The sequence below is a fragment of the Ambystoma mexicanum genome, chromosome 6q (assembly GCF_040938575.1).
Source record: "Ambystoma mexicanum isolate Mex_15411 chromosome 6q, UKY_AmexF1_1, whole genome shotgun sequence".
Taxonomy (NCBI): domain Eukaryota; kingdom Metazoa; phylum Chordata; class Amphibia; order Caudata; family Ambystomatidae; genus Ambystoma; species Ambystoma mexicanum.
In genome coordinates this window covers 153,134,202-153,150,401 of record NC_090937.1, presented here as the reverse complement: position 1 = coordinate 153,150,401, position 16,200 = coordinate 153,134,202, and the positions used below count along the sequence as shown (strand labels likewise).

Below are 16,200 nucleotides of genomic sequence, written 5' to 3'. Positions count from 1 at the left end.
GTAAGGTTACATTGACTTTACTAGTCTTTTAAAATTCCTAGACCCATCACACACTATCTTCCCATAGAGTGCTGGAGGGGCTACCTAGTATCCCCTGTGTCTAGAAACTCATGTAGCAATCAAATGCTACCATTTTCTATCGAAATGGCTGGTGGCAGTGGTTAACGAACTACCATGATTTTTCCCGACCTTGAACACCGGTAGCTAAAAATCGCGGGAGCCATGTTTTTCAAGATGGCGCCTTAAGCTCCTTTGTTTAAACAGGTCCCGGTCTTCTTTTTTCGCCATTCCTTTTTGGAAATGTCCTTCTAGCGTTTGTCTCTGCGCGCCAAACCAGGTTTGGTCCCTTTTGTTTCTATGCCTTTGGCGGGCTTCAGGACTGAAGACCGCCTCTGGCGTCTGAGTGTCTGGGGTGGGCAGGAAGTGAGGGAGGTGCCCGAAACTCCCTGTGCTTAGTCTTCTAGGAGACCCAAATGCACTCTGGCTTAATTGGCTTGCTAACTGTCCGGCAAGGACAGCCACCCTGCTGGGTGAGTGGCAGCTACGCTGGAATGAATGGGAGAAAACTATTTAAAAGGCGAGTCTCTTGGACTGGAAAGCAGAGTCAACCACTGGAATGAAAGAACCGAAGACGAGCTGGAGGAGGACGGCTGCTGCAACACCTGTACCGTTGGTTTGCCCGGTGAAGCCCTGCTGTAGGTCCGAATTACCAAGTTCATCTCATCAGAGAAGCCCTTCAAGGACGACTTCTTCCTTTGAGTTGGTGGGACCAATCAACTCGTAAGCCACCTGGATACCATTCTCGAAGCTAGTTAGGATTAACCTGGGGGAAGGACACCAGCTTGTGTGCTTGAATTACAGCTACTCGAACTGAACTGACTCCATTTTGTCAGCGTTTTCCGACGATCCCGTGCAGTCCAGGAGTCCCCCGACGTCCTCCCTCTTGTCCACACGACTGAGAATCAGGAACAGTGAGATCTACAGGAACTGGCAGGAACCAACGTCTTCAGCTGCATCTTTTGCTTCATACTAAGGTACTGTGCCAACCCGATTGAAAGAACGCCTCTCTTGCGGTGAAAGTTCGTGAAACTTTCCCAACTTGCAGGCCTAATTAGCTTGTGACCCAACATATTATTCTTTTTCGTACAAACTACTTCTGAGAACTTTTGCAAAGACTTTACTGTTTACTTCAAGAACTGCTCTTTCCTATCCAAGACACTAGTCCATTGACTTTGGCCTAGGCCTATTGAACTTAATTAAGTCTTCTAGTGAACTTTAACCTACTTGCACTGCCTAAGAAAGTATTTGTGATCTATTCTGCTAACTTGTACCTCTTTGCTCCCATTGAAAGTAACTGAAATGCCATTTTGCTCCTATTTCAGGGAGCCTAATTTGTTCAGAAACTCATTGGTTTGGTATTGAAGTGTGTTTGTGTATAATATTAAGTTGCATCCAAGAAACCTGGAGTGTAAGTGTCTACTTGAACCACTGTGGTTGTAAAACCTCTGTGTAACCTCTTGTACTGCTCACATTCCCTCTTGAGATAAGCCTGGCTGCTCCACTCGCTACTACAAAACTGTGTAGTACAGACTTATACCAAAGGTTGGTTTTGCTTAAACCTGTAGTCCTAATTGTATGTGGTGGTCCCAGAGGGCACTGCATGCAATTTTGCCTAACAGTGATGACCATCATTTCACAGAAACTGTCTCCTGTGGTCGCATAGAAGGGGGGGGGGAAGACGGTAGTCCTCCAGGGCACGGACATTTCCTCAGAGGAAGAGCTCTCCAGCCTCCCGGTCCTCCAGGAGGGCAGATGCGTCGAGAGCGGGCCCTACAGGGGAGATCCCGAGAAAGGCAACTACGAAGGTGACGACGACGAGACCGACGAGGAGCAACAGGTCGGTGACGATGGAGCGGATCAGTCTAAGCTGCAAACACCCCGGCCTCCGTCACCCCCACCCCAGCAGCCACCTGGGGATATCTCAGTGGACATTATGGCGACCCTGCATACCATGTGCTCGGAAATCCGAACGAGAACGTCTCTTGCGCCGGCGGTCCCGCCCGCGGCGCTGATGCCATCAGAGGAACCACCACCCAAGAGGCAGAGAGTTCACCCCCTCTGTCCTGTCACCCTTTGCCTCCCTCTCCCCCACCGAGGGATGACACAGAACCGGACAGGCACGTACAACGACGACGGCGGTGGCCTGGATGATCGCCTGTGTCCGCCGGCCAGATCTTCACCGCCCGACGATATTGGCTCGTTCCACGCCATGATCGCCAGGACCTCAGCTTGTCCTGGAGAAGAAGAAGAAAGAGTGTTTTCTTTACCTGCGCCGGGAGGCGAAGAGGAAGACAGTACTTTATTGGATGACATTTGGGACGAGGGTTTGTCCCTCATGAAGAACCCTTCTTCAGCTCCTGCGAAGAGGGATCGCTATGAGACCCAGCCGTCTCCAGACTCTGTGGATTTGGCGGCGGCCAAGAAGTCGTCTTCGGGCTCATCCTCGTCGGTGGCCTCCTCCCCCCAGGACGGTGAGGGGAAGAAGTTGGATGCCATGGGGCGAAGAGTGATCTTGTCAGCGGCGACCATCAAGGCCGCTAACGCCCTCGCTACTGTGGCGCGTTACGACAGGGAACTTTGGTTCAAGATGGCCCCCCTCCTGGACTTCCTTCCCGACGACAAGCAGGCTGAGGCATTGGAAATCCTACAGGAAGACGAGGTGGCTTTGGACCACGCCATTACAGTGGCAATGGACATTGCTGACACAGGATTCTGCCAGATGGGCAACAGCTTTTTCCTTCGTCAGCGAGGCTGTCTCGTCCTACCATCAGCCGCCCCCCCCTGCTCATCGGCCTAGAAGACTTACAGGGGCCGCGCCAAGTCTGGAGGCGGACGTCGTCATAGCCAAGGCCCCCAAGGCGACACTTTGATGTCGAAACAGGATTGAACCGGTTGTGGAGTCGGGGGCCCCCATCCATGCACCCCGGTGGGAGGCCGGGTGGCGAACTTAGTCAGCGTGTGGAGGACCATCTCCACCGACCGTTGGGTGCTGGACGCTCTCGCCCACGGACACAGCCTAGATTTCCAACAAAGTGTCCAAGGATACCACCAGTGGCCCGTCTGGAAAACCACGTCCCTCAGCTGCTGCTGGAGGTACATGCCATGTTCAGAAAGGGGGCGATCAAGCTTGTCCCTAAGAAGCTCCGGGGCTCCGGAGTGTACTCTCGTTACTTCCTCGTCAGAAAGCAGACCGGCGGTTGGAGGCCCATTTGGACCTCCGCCATCTGAATAGATGCATCAAGTCCCAAAAGATTCGGATGTTGACCCTTCAGCACGTGCTAGGACAGCTGAAAGGGGGGTGGATTTTCTATCGTCGCTGGACTTGGAAGATGCCTATTTTCAAATCCCTATACACAAGGGACACCGCAAGTACCTACGCTTCATGGTTCAAGGACAACATTACCAGTTCAAGGTCCTTCCCTTTGGGTTGAAGTCTGTGCCACAAGTGTTCACCAAGGGCCTGGCCCCGGTGGTGGCGCAGCTACTTCTACGAGGGATCCATGTGTACCCGTACCTGGACGACAGGCTCATCCGGGCGAACTCAAGGGACATCGCCGTCGATCACGCGACGAAGACAGTCCAACTCCTGTCGGAACTGGGGTTCTCGATAAACTTTGTGAAGTCTTGCTTGGCTCCATCGCAGGACGCACTGTTTCTGGGAGCCCGACTCAACACAGTGTCGTGCCTGGCGTCTCTGTCGAAGGGAAGGATCGCGGCCATCTTGGGCAAGGTACAACAGCTGTTGGCCCTGAAGGTCGCAAGGGTAAGATCCATCAAGTCCCTACTCGGCATGATGTTGTCATGCATTTACCTCATTCGGCTGTGCAGGCTGCGGATGCGTCCGCTGCAGGAGTTCCTCAATGCCCGCTGGATACAAGTGGCCGGGAGCTTCGAGGACAAGATCACGCTCAACGAGAGTTTCCGTCGAGCGATAAAGTGGTAGGGAGTGCGCGCACATCTGTCCGCAGGTACAGATTTCCAGATCCCACCTAATCAGGAGACGGTCATGATGGACGCCTCCCTGGAGGGATGGGGAGTGGATTCTGGAACTCTTCATGCAAGAGGCCTGTGGCTACCGCAGGAGAAGTTGTTACGCATCAACGTGTTTGAGCTGGAGGCAGTGTTTTGGGCCCTCAAGTCCTTCCTTCTGTCCCTCCAGGGAAAAGTGGTACGGGTCTTCACGGATAACACCACCACGATGTTCTACATCCGGAAGCAGAGGCGAACCAGATTCCCGGCGCTCTCCAAAGAGCCGCAGGACGTTTGGCACTGGGCCGTAGTCCTGAGAATATTCCTTGTCCCGTTTCATCAGCAGGGAGCTGCGCTCTTGCCACGAGTGGGAACTTTGGCAAGACCAAGTGGATCACCTGTTCCGCAGATGGGGCAATCCCCAGATCGATTTGTTTGCGACGGCGATGATCATCAAGTGCCGAGGTTCACCAGCAGGTTTCCCCAGCCAGGTAGAATGGGGGACGCATTCTCTTTCCCCTGGGACGGCCCGTTTCTGTATGCGTTCCCTCCTTTGCCATTGCTTCTTCGATAGTCTATCAACTCAGACGGTGCCGGTGCTAGATGATCCTCGTCACACCAGCGTGGCCGAGACAGATCTGGTCCCCGGACATTCTGGACTTTTCAGCGTCCCCTCCACTCAAGCTTCCGGCGGTTGCAGATCTTCTCGTCATGGAAGGAGGCGTGAATTTGCACCACCACCCAGGATCTCTGAACCTGAAGGCCTGGCTCCTGCAGCACTAAAGTTTGGGGGCTACGATCTCCCGGCGGATTGTAAGGAGGTGCTCGCCAAGGCCAGAGCTTCATCTACTCTCAAATATTATCGGCACAAGTGGAAGAGGTTCGCCGTTTGGTGCCGTACCCAGTAAGAGTCACTTCTCCGCAGGTACTTCCGTATTTGTTGTCGTTGGCCAAGGCAGGACTGGCCCATGCTTCCATCAAGGTTCATCTGGCGGCTATTTCCCGCTACACCAGATCTCCTGGATGATCATCCTTATGGTTGCCTCGTTTGGTCAAGGAGTTTGTGAAAGGACTACTTTGTTCATTCCCACCGGTGAAGGCTCAGGGCCCGGCGTGGGAGCTTAATGTGGTGCTTACTAGGCTCATGGGTCCCTCTTCGAGCCTATGCATTCGGTGCCATTGAAGTTGTTGTTGTGGAAAACAGCTTTTCTTGTGGCCATCACCTCCGCACGGAGAGTGGGAGAGATCCAGGCCCTCTCTTGAAAACCACCTTATTTGACATTCCAAGAGATGAGGGTGGTGCTGTGGACGCACCCCTCTTCATGCCCAAGGTGGCCGTCAGACTTTCATCTAAACGAGCCCTTGGTGTTACCAGTGTTTTTTCCGACGCCTTTGTCGCCGGCTGAAAGGACTTTGCACTCGCTGGTTGTGGCTACAGCGCAGAAGTTCTATGTGAACTGCACAAAGAGTTTCCGGAAGATGTCGCAACTTTTTGTGAACTTTGGCCCTGTGAACCATGGGAAGGCCCTCTCCAAGGCTTCCATTTCCAGGTGGCTCTCCGGCTGCATCACCCATTGTCACCGGTTGGCAAACCGACTGTTGCCTGGCCGTCCGAGAGCCCACTCGACAAGAGCGATCGCTGCAACTACGGCGTTCCTGTCTGTGTGCCCCTGCTGGACATCTGCAGGGCTGCTGCGTGGAGGTCGACGCACACCTTCACAAAGTTCTACTGCATCGACAGATTCCAGGGAGGAGTCCAGAGTAGGCCAGCCAATGCTGCGCAACCTGTTCAATTGAAGGTGAGCCTAGTGAGGAGGTAAGAGATGCTTAATGTTGAGATGCTTAGTGTTGAGCCTTACCACCTCCCGTGGTTGTGCATGTGTGTACTACTATGTATTCTTTATTCATGAGCATGTGAATCCATGCCAGACCCCATGCTAGTGAAGGAACAAGTTACTTACCTGGAACTGTTGTTCTCCAGCATGGGTCTGGCATGGATTCACATGCGAACCCTCCCGCCTACCCCTCTGCGGCTCTTCTCTTGGACCTACTGTCACTTTACGTGCTACCAAATCTGAAGATGGCTGCCAGAGGAGGGGATTGGGTAGAGGGCATTCATTTGCTGGGGGCAGTATGACCCAGAGACCAGTGATTGGTTGTTAGGAGAAAGACAGTTCTTTACCAAGGATTCCCAGCCTGTCAATGGGGAATATTCATGAGCATGTGAATCCATGCCAGACCCATGCTAGAGAACAACAGTTACAGGTAAGTAACTTGTTCTGTATACAGGATCAAGCAAAACATTGAGGTAAAGAGGAAAATGTTGTGTTAATCTAAGTCGGAGGTGAAAAATATTACACAGTCAATTAGAATGTCAATTTAATTTTCATGAGGTTGAATTGTTGGATATTATTAAGAAGTTGAAACTAACAACGTGTAAAGGGGACGTGTGCCCAGCTATGACTATCGAAGCCTGTTATCCGATTTTGATTGGGACATTGTCTAAGTTTGTTAATGCCTCCTTTGCAGAAAGTCATGTTCTTGATGTAATTTAAAGTGCTTGGCTTACCCCATTGTTGAAAAAGTCTGGCTTATGTCCTCTGGAGCTGACTAACTATAGGCTCATTGCTAATACCCTGTTGTTTTTTTATGGACCATTTTAGATTGTGTGGAATATTTAAAGATTTTAGAGTATTTTAATAATTATAATATTTTACACAAAAGGCTGTCTGGTTTTAGAAAGGGATTTGGCACAGAAACTGCTCTGTTGGACTTGAAGTCTGGCCTTTTACATGTTATAGATGAGGGACAAACAGCTCTTCATATGCTTTTGGACCTATCTGCGACCTTCAACCCGGTGGAACATTTCTTGTAAATCACCAGGTTAAGGAAGTGGCTGCTTTTTTGGATAAATTGGCGGCCTGGACAGGGTCATTTCTTAGGAGTAGACTTTGTTGGAGTGTGCAGCGATGTAGCAGAAGCAGCCCCAATATTGTTGCAGTTTGGAATACTGCAAGGAGCTTGACTATCGCCCTCCCTTTATAATATCTTTACTGTCCCACTCTTCACTCTATTGGATGAAAATGGTATCAGATTCACAAATTATGCTGATGACACACAGTGTCCTCCTGCTAGCTGAGAAGGGTGAAGGAAGTGTATGAGAGAATTCATGTGTGGATGATTGAGAATGTTTTTGTCTTGAATAAAGAAAAGACAGAATTGATGGTTGTAGGAACTGCACAAAAAATGTCAAAGTTAGGAATATATTACAGAATTTCTGAGGTGGCTGGTTGTGATATAGAAACAAAAAAGAAAGTAAAAACCTTGGGCATTCACTTAGATCAAAATCTTAATATGAATGCCCAGGTTAATATGAATGCTCAGGTGAATAGTTTAGTTTCCACATCGGCCTATTACATCAAATTGTTAGCACAAATGTGCCCTTATATTGCCGAAGCCAATTGTGAGACAATAGCGAGAGCCATCATTGGGTCAAAAGTTGACTATTGTGGTAGCCTCTTATTTGGCATTAACAAAGTGGAATGTGCCACACTACAGGTGATTCAAAATAGTGCCGTTAGGGCAATTGCTGGTCTGGGTCAGAGAGAATATGTTATGGACGCAAGACGTAAACTTCATTGGCTGCCAATTGAGGCTAGGATTGAGTTTTGCCTTTTGACAATCACTCATAAATGTTTAATAGGCACAAGACCGGTTTACTTGGATGAGGCCCTGGCTAATAATGTGAATGTTAGAACTTTAAGATCTAGCAACACATCAGTTGAAGGAGCCGAGATGTGCGCTCTCACAGGTCACGAAATGTGCCTTTTTTGCTGCTGCCACCAAAGCATGGAATGCTATTCCTCCAGACCTTAGAGAGGAGAGAAGGTCCCGGAATTGTTTAGGAAGAAATTGAAGAGTGTACTCTTTAGCGACTGCACCTTAGTTTTGTTTGTTTGTCTTGCGTCCTTAAGCCTCCGGGTCCTCCGTTGCGTGCTAGAAATTAATAACGTGCAAGTAAAGTAGCGTTGCAAGACGCGCTGAAATGGCCATCTCTTTCCAAAACGCCTCTAAAGCTTCACAAGAAGCTTTCCAAGGCCTATTCTCATGGCTCTGGCCTTGAGACGGCCTCCCCTTTGCCTGAAGGGTATTCACAAGCCTCTCCCCCTCTGTCCCAGGCCCAGCAGCACGATTCTGCTCCAGCTGCTCCATCTTTCCCTCCACTGATGGATCCTCTTCCTCTATGTGTACTATGGAGACATGTGAAGCCTGTATGGAGAAAATGTCTGAATTTATCAATTTTTCTGACAAATTTGATTACATTCTGAAAAGGCTTCAGCCTATGGATGACTTCCCTAGACATTCCAAGTACCTAAGGCACCACTCTCCTGGTGCTCAATTTTTCTCTCCGCCTAGACAACATCTACCTGAGACTCTTTTGAACATCTTCCAGGACGACCAAGATAACCCAGATGATTACATCAATTATGTCACGGATACGGATTGAGTATCACAGGACCCAATTTCTCAAGATCCAGATAACTTGACCCTTGCCCACGAACCTGACCCGGGCAATATTGTCCTAGATGCTACGCGATTGCATTAGATGTCAGACTATATGCACACCATGTGAATCTGAACAGATACAAGCACCAGAAATACGATTACGGTGAGTAATGTATGTCATCCTAGAATACAACCAAAAAGCACAACTTTAATGTTTGCAGACAGTGACATAATGGTGAACATTGAAATGTTACTGTTTCTAAGAAACATGCTTTTAAATACATCTTTCAAAGATGTGCGTTTGGCTTTTGCCTTTACTGCTGTTTTTTATTAGCTATTCAGTTTTATGCCCATGTAAGACAAGTTGGCAGAAATAATTAGTATGGTATGTTTTGATTTGCACACTACACACTGTAAAGGAAAGTGCACTAAACCTGGGAAATGTTTGTTCAAATAAAACTGTAATTAGTCAACCAAATGTTAATGCATTTCTTCTGGTATTGCCCGATTGTGTGATTCACTATACGTTTTGCCCCCCACTTTTATTTTAGAGGATACAGGTGTCCACTGTGTATGCACTCTGCTCTAGATATGACTAGTTACTGGAGAGAGCTAGATGAAGAAGTGGCACAAACCCCCATGCCGCCCGAATATCAAAACATGACTGTTGAGGCAAGTATGATCTTTGTTCATCTAGAATTGCTGCTTCTGGTTGTAAAAGAGATGGGCTTTTACCTGTTGTTGAACAGATTTCCACCTCATGTGGATGATGCAAGATCAGTTCTCCTCTTTCTGATTGTGTCAGTCAATTTGATTTATTCCTAAAGTGATCATTTTGGTCGCCCCCTGTAGCTAAGCCAGATATTTAATATTAGTATTGAGGCCCTCATTTTCATGCAGTGAAAAGCTCTCTGCAGGTTTCCCTGCTTGCAGGCATTTTTTTATGGGTTTCAATGGATGGTATGTTCTTGGAATTTGTACTGCGCACCGCTGCCATTTGCAAGTTTGGCTGAAAATAATGTAACACACTATTATTGTCTTGGTTAGGTGGTGAGTTTAGCTCACCAGCATCCATTATTGCTCTCTGCAAGCCTAGCAGTTTCTCTATAGTGATCTGTTTCTGGGTCTTTTGCTAGTCTTGTTAATCTCCTAATGACACTCTTGAGTTTTCCTTGTTATTTGGCTAGGTCCATCAGTTTCCAAAGTAGGACTTGTGGCTAGTCTATGCTCTTTCACACTTCTGAAATTGTATTGTGTCTTGAGCCATGATCCTTTTGTGCCCAGATCCACAAGGCTCTCAACTCTCTGATAATTTCTCATTTGGTGACCCTCTACTTCAGGTCGGGTTGTTAACTTTAAATTAACCCCCCTATCGCCCATCTCCTTCCTTCTCCAACCCTCCTATGAATTCTGCCTTTCACCTTCTCTTGATGTCCACTACCCATCACCTCTGGCTCCTCTGTCCCTCCTCCACACATTCTGTTCCCTTCTTTTGTGCTTCCTCTACTCTTAACTTTGCTCTCCCCACACCACTCCACGTTGTCTTGTTGTCTCCAAACTCCACAGCCTTGCTTCGCTCCCGGCCCCCTTTATATCTCTGACCTGCCAGTCGTTGGGCGTAACACCTGTGATCGGTTATTAGCATGGCCATGGGATTGACATGTATTTACTCTGGCAATATGTGTTTTAACTAGTCATGCCAATAAAGTAGCTTGTATTGGGTGAGGGTGCATGTCCTTTCCCTCCCTGTTTTATACTTATTGGGTATTGATAAAGCGTTGTTAGGGAGAATTATCAGTTTCTCTATTAATTTCCTTTTAAACTCCTGAGCGAGAGGAACGTTTTGCCACTCACTCATTCTTTTTCCCTGACTGGGATTTTGTATTTCTTACTCTTTCATGGAGTTTGATAACCTCCATAAGTGAATGCAGGCATCTGCTTTTTACTTAGTAACACACAGCAACCTCTGTGCAGTGTCACTGAGGAGTCCCTTGGACTTCTCTTTAATGTTTAAAAACATTCTCTTAAGAACTACAGTTCCCAAAAGAGTAGTAAGATCATTTGTATCTTACTTACCCTTCTCTTTGTGGGTCCAGCACACACCACCTTATGTGCCGTGCTGGGGCGGGGGGGGGGGGTTACATTGCAACTCCTTCTCCAACTCCTCATGTAACTTTTTGTTACACTGACTAACTTGAATAGCTGGTGGCAGTGATTTCTTTTTACTACCTTTTGTGCAGGTTACTAGGAGGTGGATTTTTCAGCTGCAGTACAGCACCCATGGGTGACCATTTTCCGAAAATGGCCCCTGTCTTCTTCCTTTCGCCATTTTATGTTTGTCAGTTCCTTCTGGGCTTTTCTTCTATCCTTTAGAGTAGATTCAAGTCCTTTGTGAGTTTTGTCTTTGGCGGGCTTCAGCCCTGAAGCCCGCCCAGGCTCCTACAGTGTGTCTGGGAAGGCAGGAAGTGAGGGAGGAGTCTGATACTCACTGTCCTTTGTCTGTAGGTGTCCCTGACTGAAAGCAGTTCTAACTGAGTGGCTGGCTGTCCTGAAGGACAGCCTACCTCAGGTGAGTGACGGATCCGTGGGAGTGAATGGATGGGTTCCAGGATACAAGGCAAGGATTTTTGGACTGCAGGCAGTCGACCACTAGAACAAGGAATCCGAAGCAGAAGACGAGCAGAGACACCAGCAGCACCTTCCAGGACCGCAGAAGCACCTGTGAAGCCCTGCAGCTGTGCTGGCCCCATTTTCAAATCCACAGGTAAGACCCGCCAAGGACAACTTCCTCACGTAGGCTGGTGGGACCTACTAGCCACCAGACCTTCTTCGTTTTGGGCCATCCCCCGACATCCTGCGACTTTCTCGGGTCGCAGAATACCAATACCTGGGGTACCTGGACCATTAACGAGTGCAGCGTCTTCCGAAGATCAAATCTGGCTGAAAGTTTGCAGGCATTCGCGTGGACATAGAGAGGCAGGAATTCTACACCAAATGTCCCCTCACTAGGACCGAGTAATCAAAGAGAATCCAACCAGCGATACACATTTCGTCTTGAGAAAAAGGCGCTAAAACCACAAAGAGCCACTGAAGTGAGCTGAATCCATTGCTGCCAACCCCTACTCCCGAGTGCTGCTGCAAAGCTTGCCGAAGGTCCTCCCCCCCCCCCCTCATCACCACAGCCAAGGAGCAGGAATCGGGGTCTGCAACTTTGCACCTACTACCTGGATGCTTCCTGTCCTCCTCTGGAATCTTTCGCGACCTCTGCGACTCTCTCTCTCTCTCTATTCTCCCCTCTGGCCCGACTCACTCTGCAGGGCACACTCTGGATGTTCTGATCTCTTCAGACCGTCCCCTCCCTATCCCTCTCACCACTCCTCTCTCCTGGAGTGATCATTTTCTTCTTTCCTCCCATCTCACACTCTCTACACCTCACTCCAAGCCAACTCCAGCACTGCCACCTACCTTCTCGGTTATCCGACCTATGAAGCCTGTCAGTTGAGGCTTTCGCCACCACTTTCTCACCCCTCCTCCTCTGGCTGACTTACATCCTGACACGCCCCTTTCTGTGCTCCACTCTATCTCTGATACTCTTGATGTTCTTGCCCCTGTCATGATTAGTCGCTTGATGCCCAAAGCCAAGTGCAACTCTTGGTGTGGCTCAGACCTAGTCACCGTTCAAGGCAAGTGCAGGTTGGCTGAGAGGAAATGGCTTGCTTCCTGTGCATCCTGCGCAATACCAGCTCTCTGTCCACACCAAGAAGAGAGCCCACATCCACGCCCGCATCTCTGCAGCATCCAACGACTCGGCCAAACTCTTTAAAATCTGCAAGGAGCTGGCCAATCCTGCTGCAGTCTCTACCTCTACTGTCCCGTCCCAGGCCCTCTGCACAGCCCTGGATTCTCATTTCATCTCTAAAACTCAGGACATCCTGTCCTCTCTCTCGTCCTCTCCCCTTCCTCCCTCTACTTTCTGCTCTACCTCTGATCCCCCTGTGGCCACCTCTCCTCCCTCCTACTCTGCCTGTCCTCTCTTCTCCCCCAACAAAGTTTCTAGATAAGTGCGATCTATGAAAGTCTTGTCAAAACAGGTTCTCCTCTGTTCTTCAAAAACCATCAAGGACCACATTGACACCCTTGCTCCTGCCCTGGATAACTTCTGGAACCACTCCTTCGCCACTGGAGCCTTCCCTTCCCCCAGAAGCACTCTCTTGTGCAACCTCTTCTCAAGAAACCCTTAGCCGACCCCTCCTGCCTGGCTAACTATCACCCAAACTCCATCACTCTTTCCTGGGCAAACTCCTGGAAAAGCTGGCTAACTCCCAGCTTAATCTTCATACTGAATCTGTTGGTTGTCTCCATGACCATCAGTCTGGCTTCTGAGCAGCCAGAAGCATGGAAACTGATCTCCTGAACATCAGTGAAGACCTGCTCTCCAATCTATCTCGATTCTAATACCCCCTTTGTCCTCATCATTTTGTTCTTTTTTTAAAAACTCTGTTTATTGGCATTTAGAAATACAAAAAACAAACAGCCAGCACCCCATGCTGGGATATCCTGCGGCCACTCTTCCTTGCAATCCCCCCACCCCCCAAACCTTGGTACACCCCCAACACTTTAGATAGTCAGGATTGTTCATGAGTCCCAATGTTTTAGAACAGCAGCCATGTAATCATGGACATCACTCATCTAAGCATTAGCGTCTGCACCATTCCGTGGTCATTCCACTAATTTCGCTATGACATCTTAGCAGTCTTTGCTTGCACAGATTCAGACAGCATTGTTCGTGGGCGAGTCTCCTTCTATGTCCTCAGATTGTTGGATCAAATCGTGCGTGTATGCATCCCAGATAACACCATTAGTACTTTGACCTCGAGACGACCCCCAGCCATTTTCCATATTAGAATAATATGTTATATCTAGTTTTCTTTGTGAGTGTTTAGGGCTTCTCCCCCCCTGTGCATTGCCACCCGCCATTTGGCCAAGATCAGAAGCAGACTTGTCAATTTCCTGGTGTGTTTTGGGATTTCTTCGGTGTAACCCAGTAATGCTAACAGTGGGTCTGGGTGTATGGTTTGACCCGTCACACCACTAATAATGCCAAATACCACCTCCCAGTACTGCTGTACACCCGGGCAACTCCAGGACATATGAGGAAGTCGGCCTGTTCAGTGTTGCATCGTTTACATCTCCCTGTGGTATCTGGATAGTATTCCTTCATTTTAACCGGTGTGTGGTAGAATTGGTGGATGTATTTAAAGTGACTAAGTTTAAATCATGCGTTAATGGCACCCTTTTTAATCCTCATACTGCAAAATGACCATAGCTCATCTGACATTTCCCCCGCCAGGGATATTTCCCATTTCGCCCTCGGCAGAGTCCGGGCACCACTCCTAGTGTTCATATACATGGTTTAGAGGCCAGACGTTACCCTTCTCCCAACCACGGCCTGTAGCAGCTTATCCAACATGGGGGAAGTCTGAGGTTGTTCCGGAAGTGTGCCAAACACCCGAGTCGGGCTCACCCGCAATCGAAAGTATGTGAATATGTCCAGAGCTGACATCTGTCAGGTCCATATCTTGGGTCTTCTTGCAGGAGTGATGCTGGCCCACCAGACCCCCTTGATATGCCTGATCAATAGTTCATAAAATATAAAACTACCAAACTGGCAAACCCAAGGGGGAAGGGGAATGGAGAACAAAACAAAGGCAGATCTTCACTGGCTTCAGACACTGGCTCCCAGATAAATAGACACTGCAAGATGATTACTTCACTGGAGCTTGATAGATTGATGATTCATCAGTGTGATATGGTGTCTGTGAAAATCTAAACATAAGAATACACAGATTAAAATTACTCTATTCCATTTGTATTAACTTCTCTAACTAATGATATAATTTTAACTTATACACAAATACCTGCTGCCTATGCTAGATTGCTGATAGGCATGATAAGCTTCAACATACTCTTCTTATTTTCTTCTTGTATTTTTTTAAATGTAGTATTCAGTATTATTCTTTCAGTATTAAATACTTGAGTATTTTCTTGTCTTTATACTTTGTTGAATAAGAACTGTAATCAAGGATATTCAAGTCTCGAATATTCTTTTACTTTCTTGTTCCTTGTAGCAAAATTTAAGTTTTAGTAAATGTCACATAAATGTTTGCTTCCGTAAGTGCATTAATAAAAGAACAAAAATTAACTAAAAGTATTAAGTTCTTTACTTGAGTTTATCGATGCTCAGCAGATAAATGACTGACTCTGCAAACTGGAAAATGCCTTACTGTAAAACTGAAGTACGCGACGCTACGCGCATTCAGGACCGAGAAGAATTGAGGTATTCCGCGGACTCGGCGCACTGGAAACTTTGTTGCTGCAAATCAAATGTATGCGATGCTACGTGCATATAGGACGAAGGAGTCTGAAGCCCAAGAAGCCGTCGCAATATGTAATGTAAACAAACTATGAGTTACTAAGGACCGCAGCTCAATGAAACAACGCACTACGCAACCCGGAAACAAAGGATTCCAAAAATGAATGCACGCACGCAACTCATGCTAATGGGTTCTTTTCTTTAACTAACGTTCAACTGAATGAAAGCGCAAGCAAAATTAAAACAATTACTTCACAACGAGTTACATAACACGTATTTCATACACAAATAAACTGGGTAAATATTAAAACTCGCTCACAATATTATAAATAGCAACTGAAACAAAACAAACTTTTTTCAATTGCGCATATACATGCAACCACGAAGAAAAAATGAAACGTTACGTTCATACAGATTCTAAAAAATTGTCGTGGACAGTGGAATCAAAAATAACGTTCCATCAAATGCGGATAAACAGTTTTCTTAAATAGTTCTTAAAGAAATAACTTCTTGAAATATTCAAAGATTAAGAACTTTTCACTTCAAACACTTAGCTTGCTTCATCTGTAATTGTTCTTGTAAATTGGTTACTTCTTTTTTGAGTTCTTTTCTGTAATATCTTCACTCAAGATTCTCTTTTTAAAAGACTACTGAAATATGAATATTGAATTTTATCAGAGCCATAAGAGACAACAACCTTCCTCTTAAGTAACTGGAATGAAAGGCAGTTTAGAATCTTGGTGAAAGTTCCAAACTACCTCACAGCACTTTTCCTCCAATCACTGTTGTGAATTGGACCCTCCATCTTTGCTTGGGAAATTAGTTACTTCCTGAATAGTTTAGCATTAAGGAAACTTATGTAAATAATAAGATATTAAATTCAGAACCAACACCTAAACATCACTCAAACATCACTTAACATTATATATGTGATGATAAAATCTTCTAAATGAAAGTCTTCTAGTGTAATGTTTCTTTGATAATATGGAAATGTGCCATGGAATCCTGACAACATCACCACCTTCACTTTAAGCCCTTCCAAAGTAATAAACTGCCCGCCTGGGAAGAGGTCCCCAAAGCTCACCGTACCCAACCTTTTCATCAAAGCCACAAAGCCTGGTTCTGCCGTGATCGGAATCCCAGTCACGTGTATCACGGGGCGACTGGGGGAATAGAGAACCTCTCCCTTCTTTTTACGTTCAAAGTGTGCCCATGCTTTGCAGGTCACTTCGACTGGATTCCGTGATGAGTGAGTTCTGTACGGTGCCGTGAGTATGACTGACCTGAGAAGG

General features: G+C 47.3%; 1 protein-coding gene across 2 annotated transcripts in view; it reads left to right on the top strand.

Moving 5' to 3' along the window:
* The window catches only part of RCHY1 (ring finger and CHY zinc finger domain containing 1), a 269,821-nt gene that overhangs the window by 214,437 nt on the left and 39,184 nt on the right, over nucleotides 1–16,200 (top strand). Inside the window, exons 8-9 of one of the 2 annotated variants that reach the window (XR_011282170.1) lie at nucleotides 8,483–8,698; nucleotides 9,087–9,207. Coding sequence is in view for 1 of the 2 variants with exons in the window: in XM_069630570.1 (XP_069486671.1) it covers nucleotides 9,087–9,207 (121 nt within the window). In the remaining variant the exon portion in view is untranslated. Of the gene's footprint in view, nucleotides 1–8,482; nucleotides 8,699–9,086; nucleotides 9,208–16,200 lie in introns of those variants that run through there. The other variant, XM_069630570.1, reaches the window with a different exon arrangement.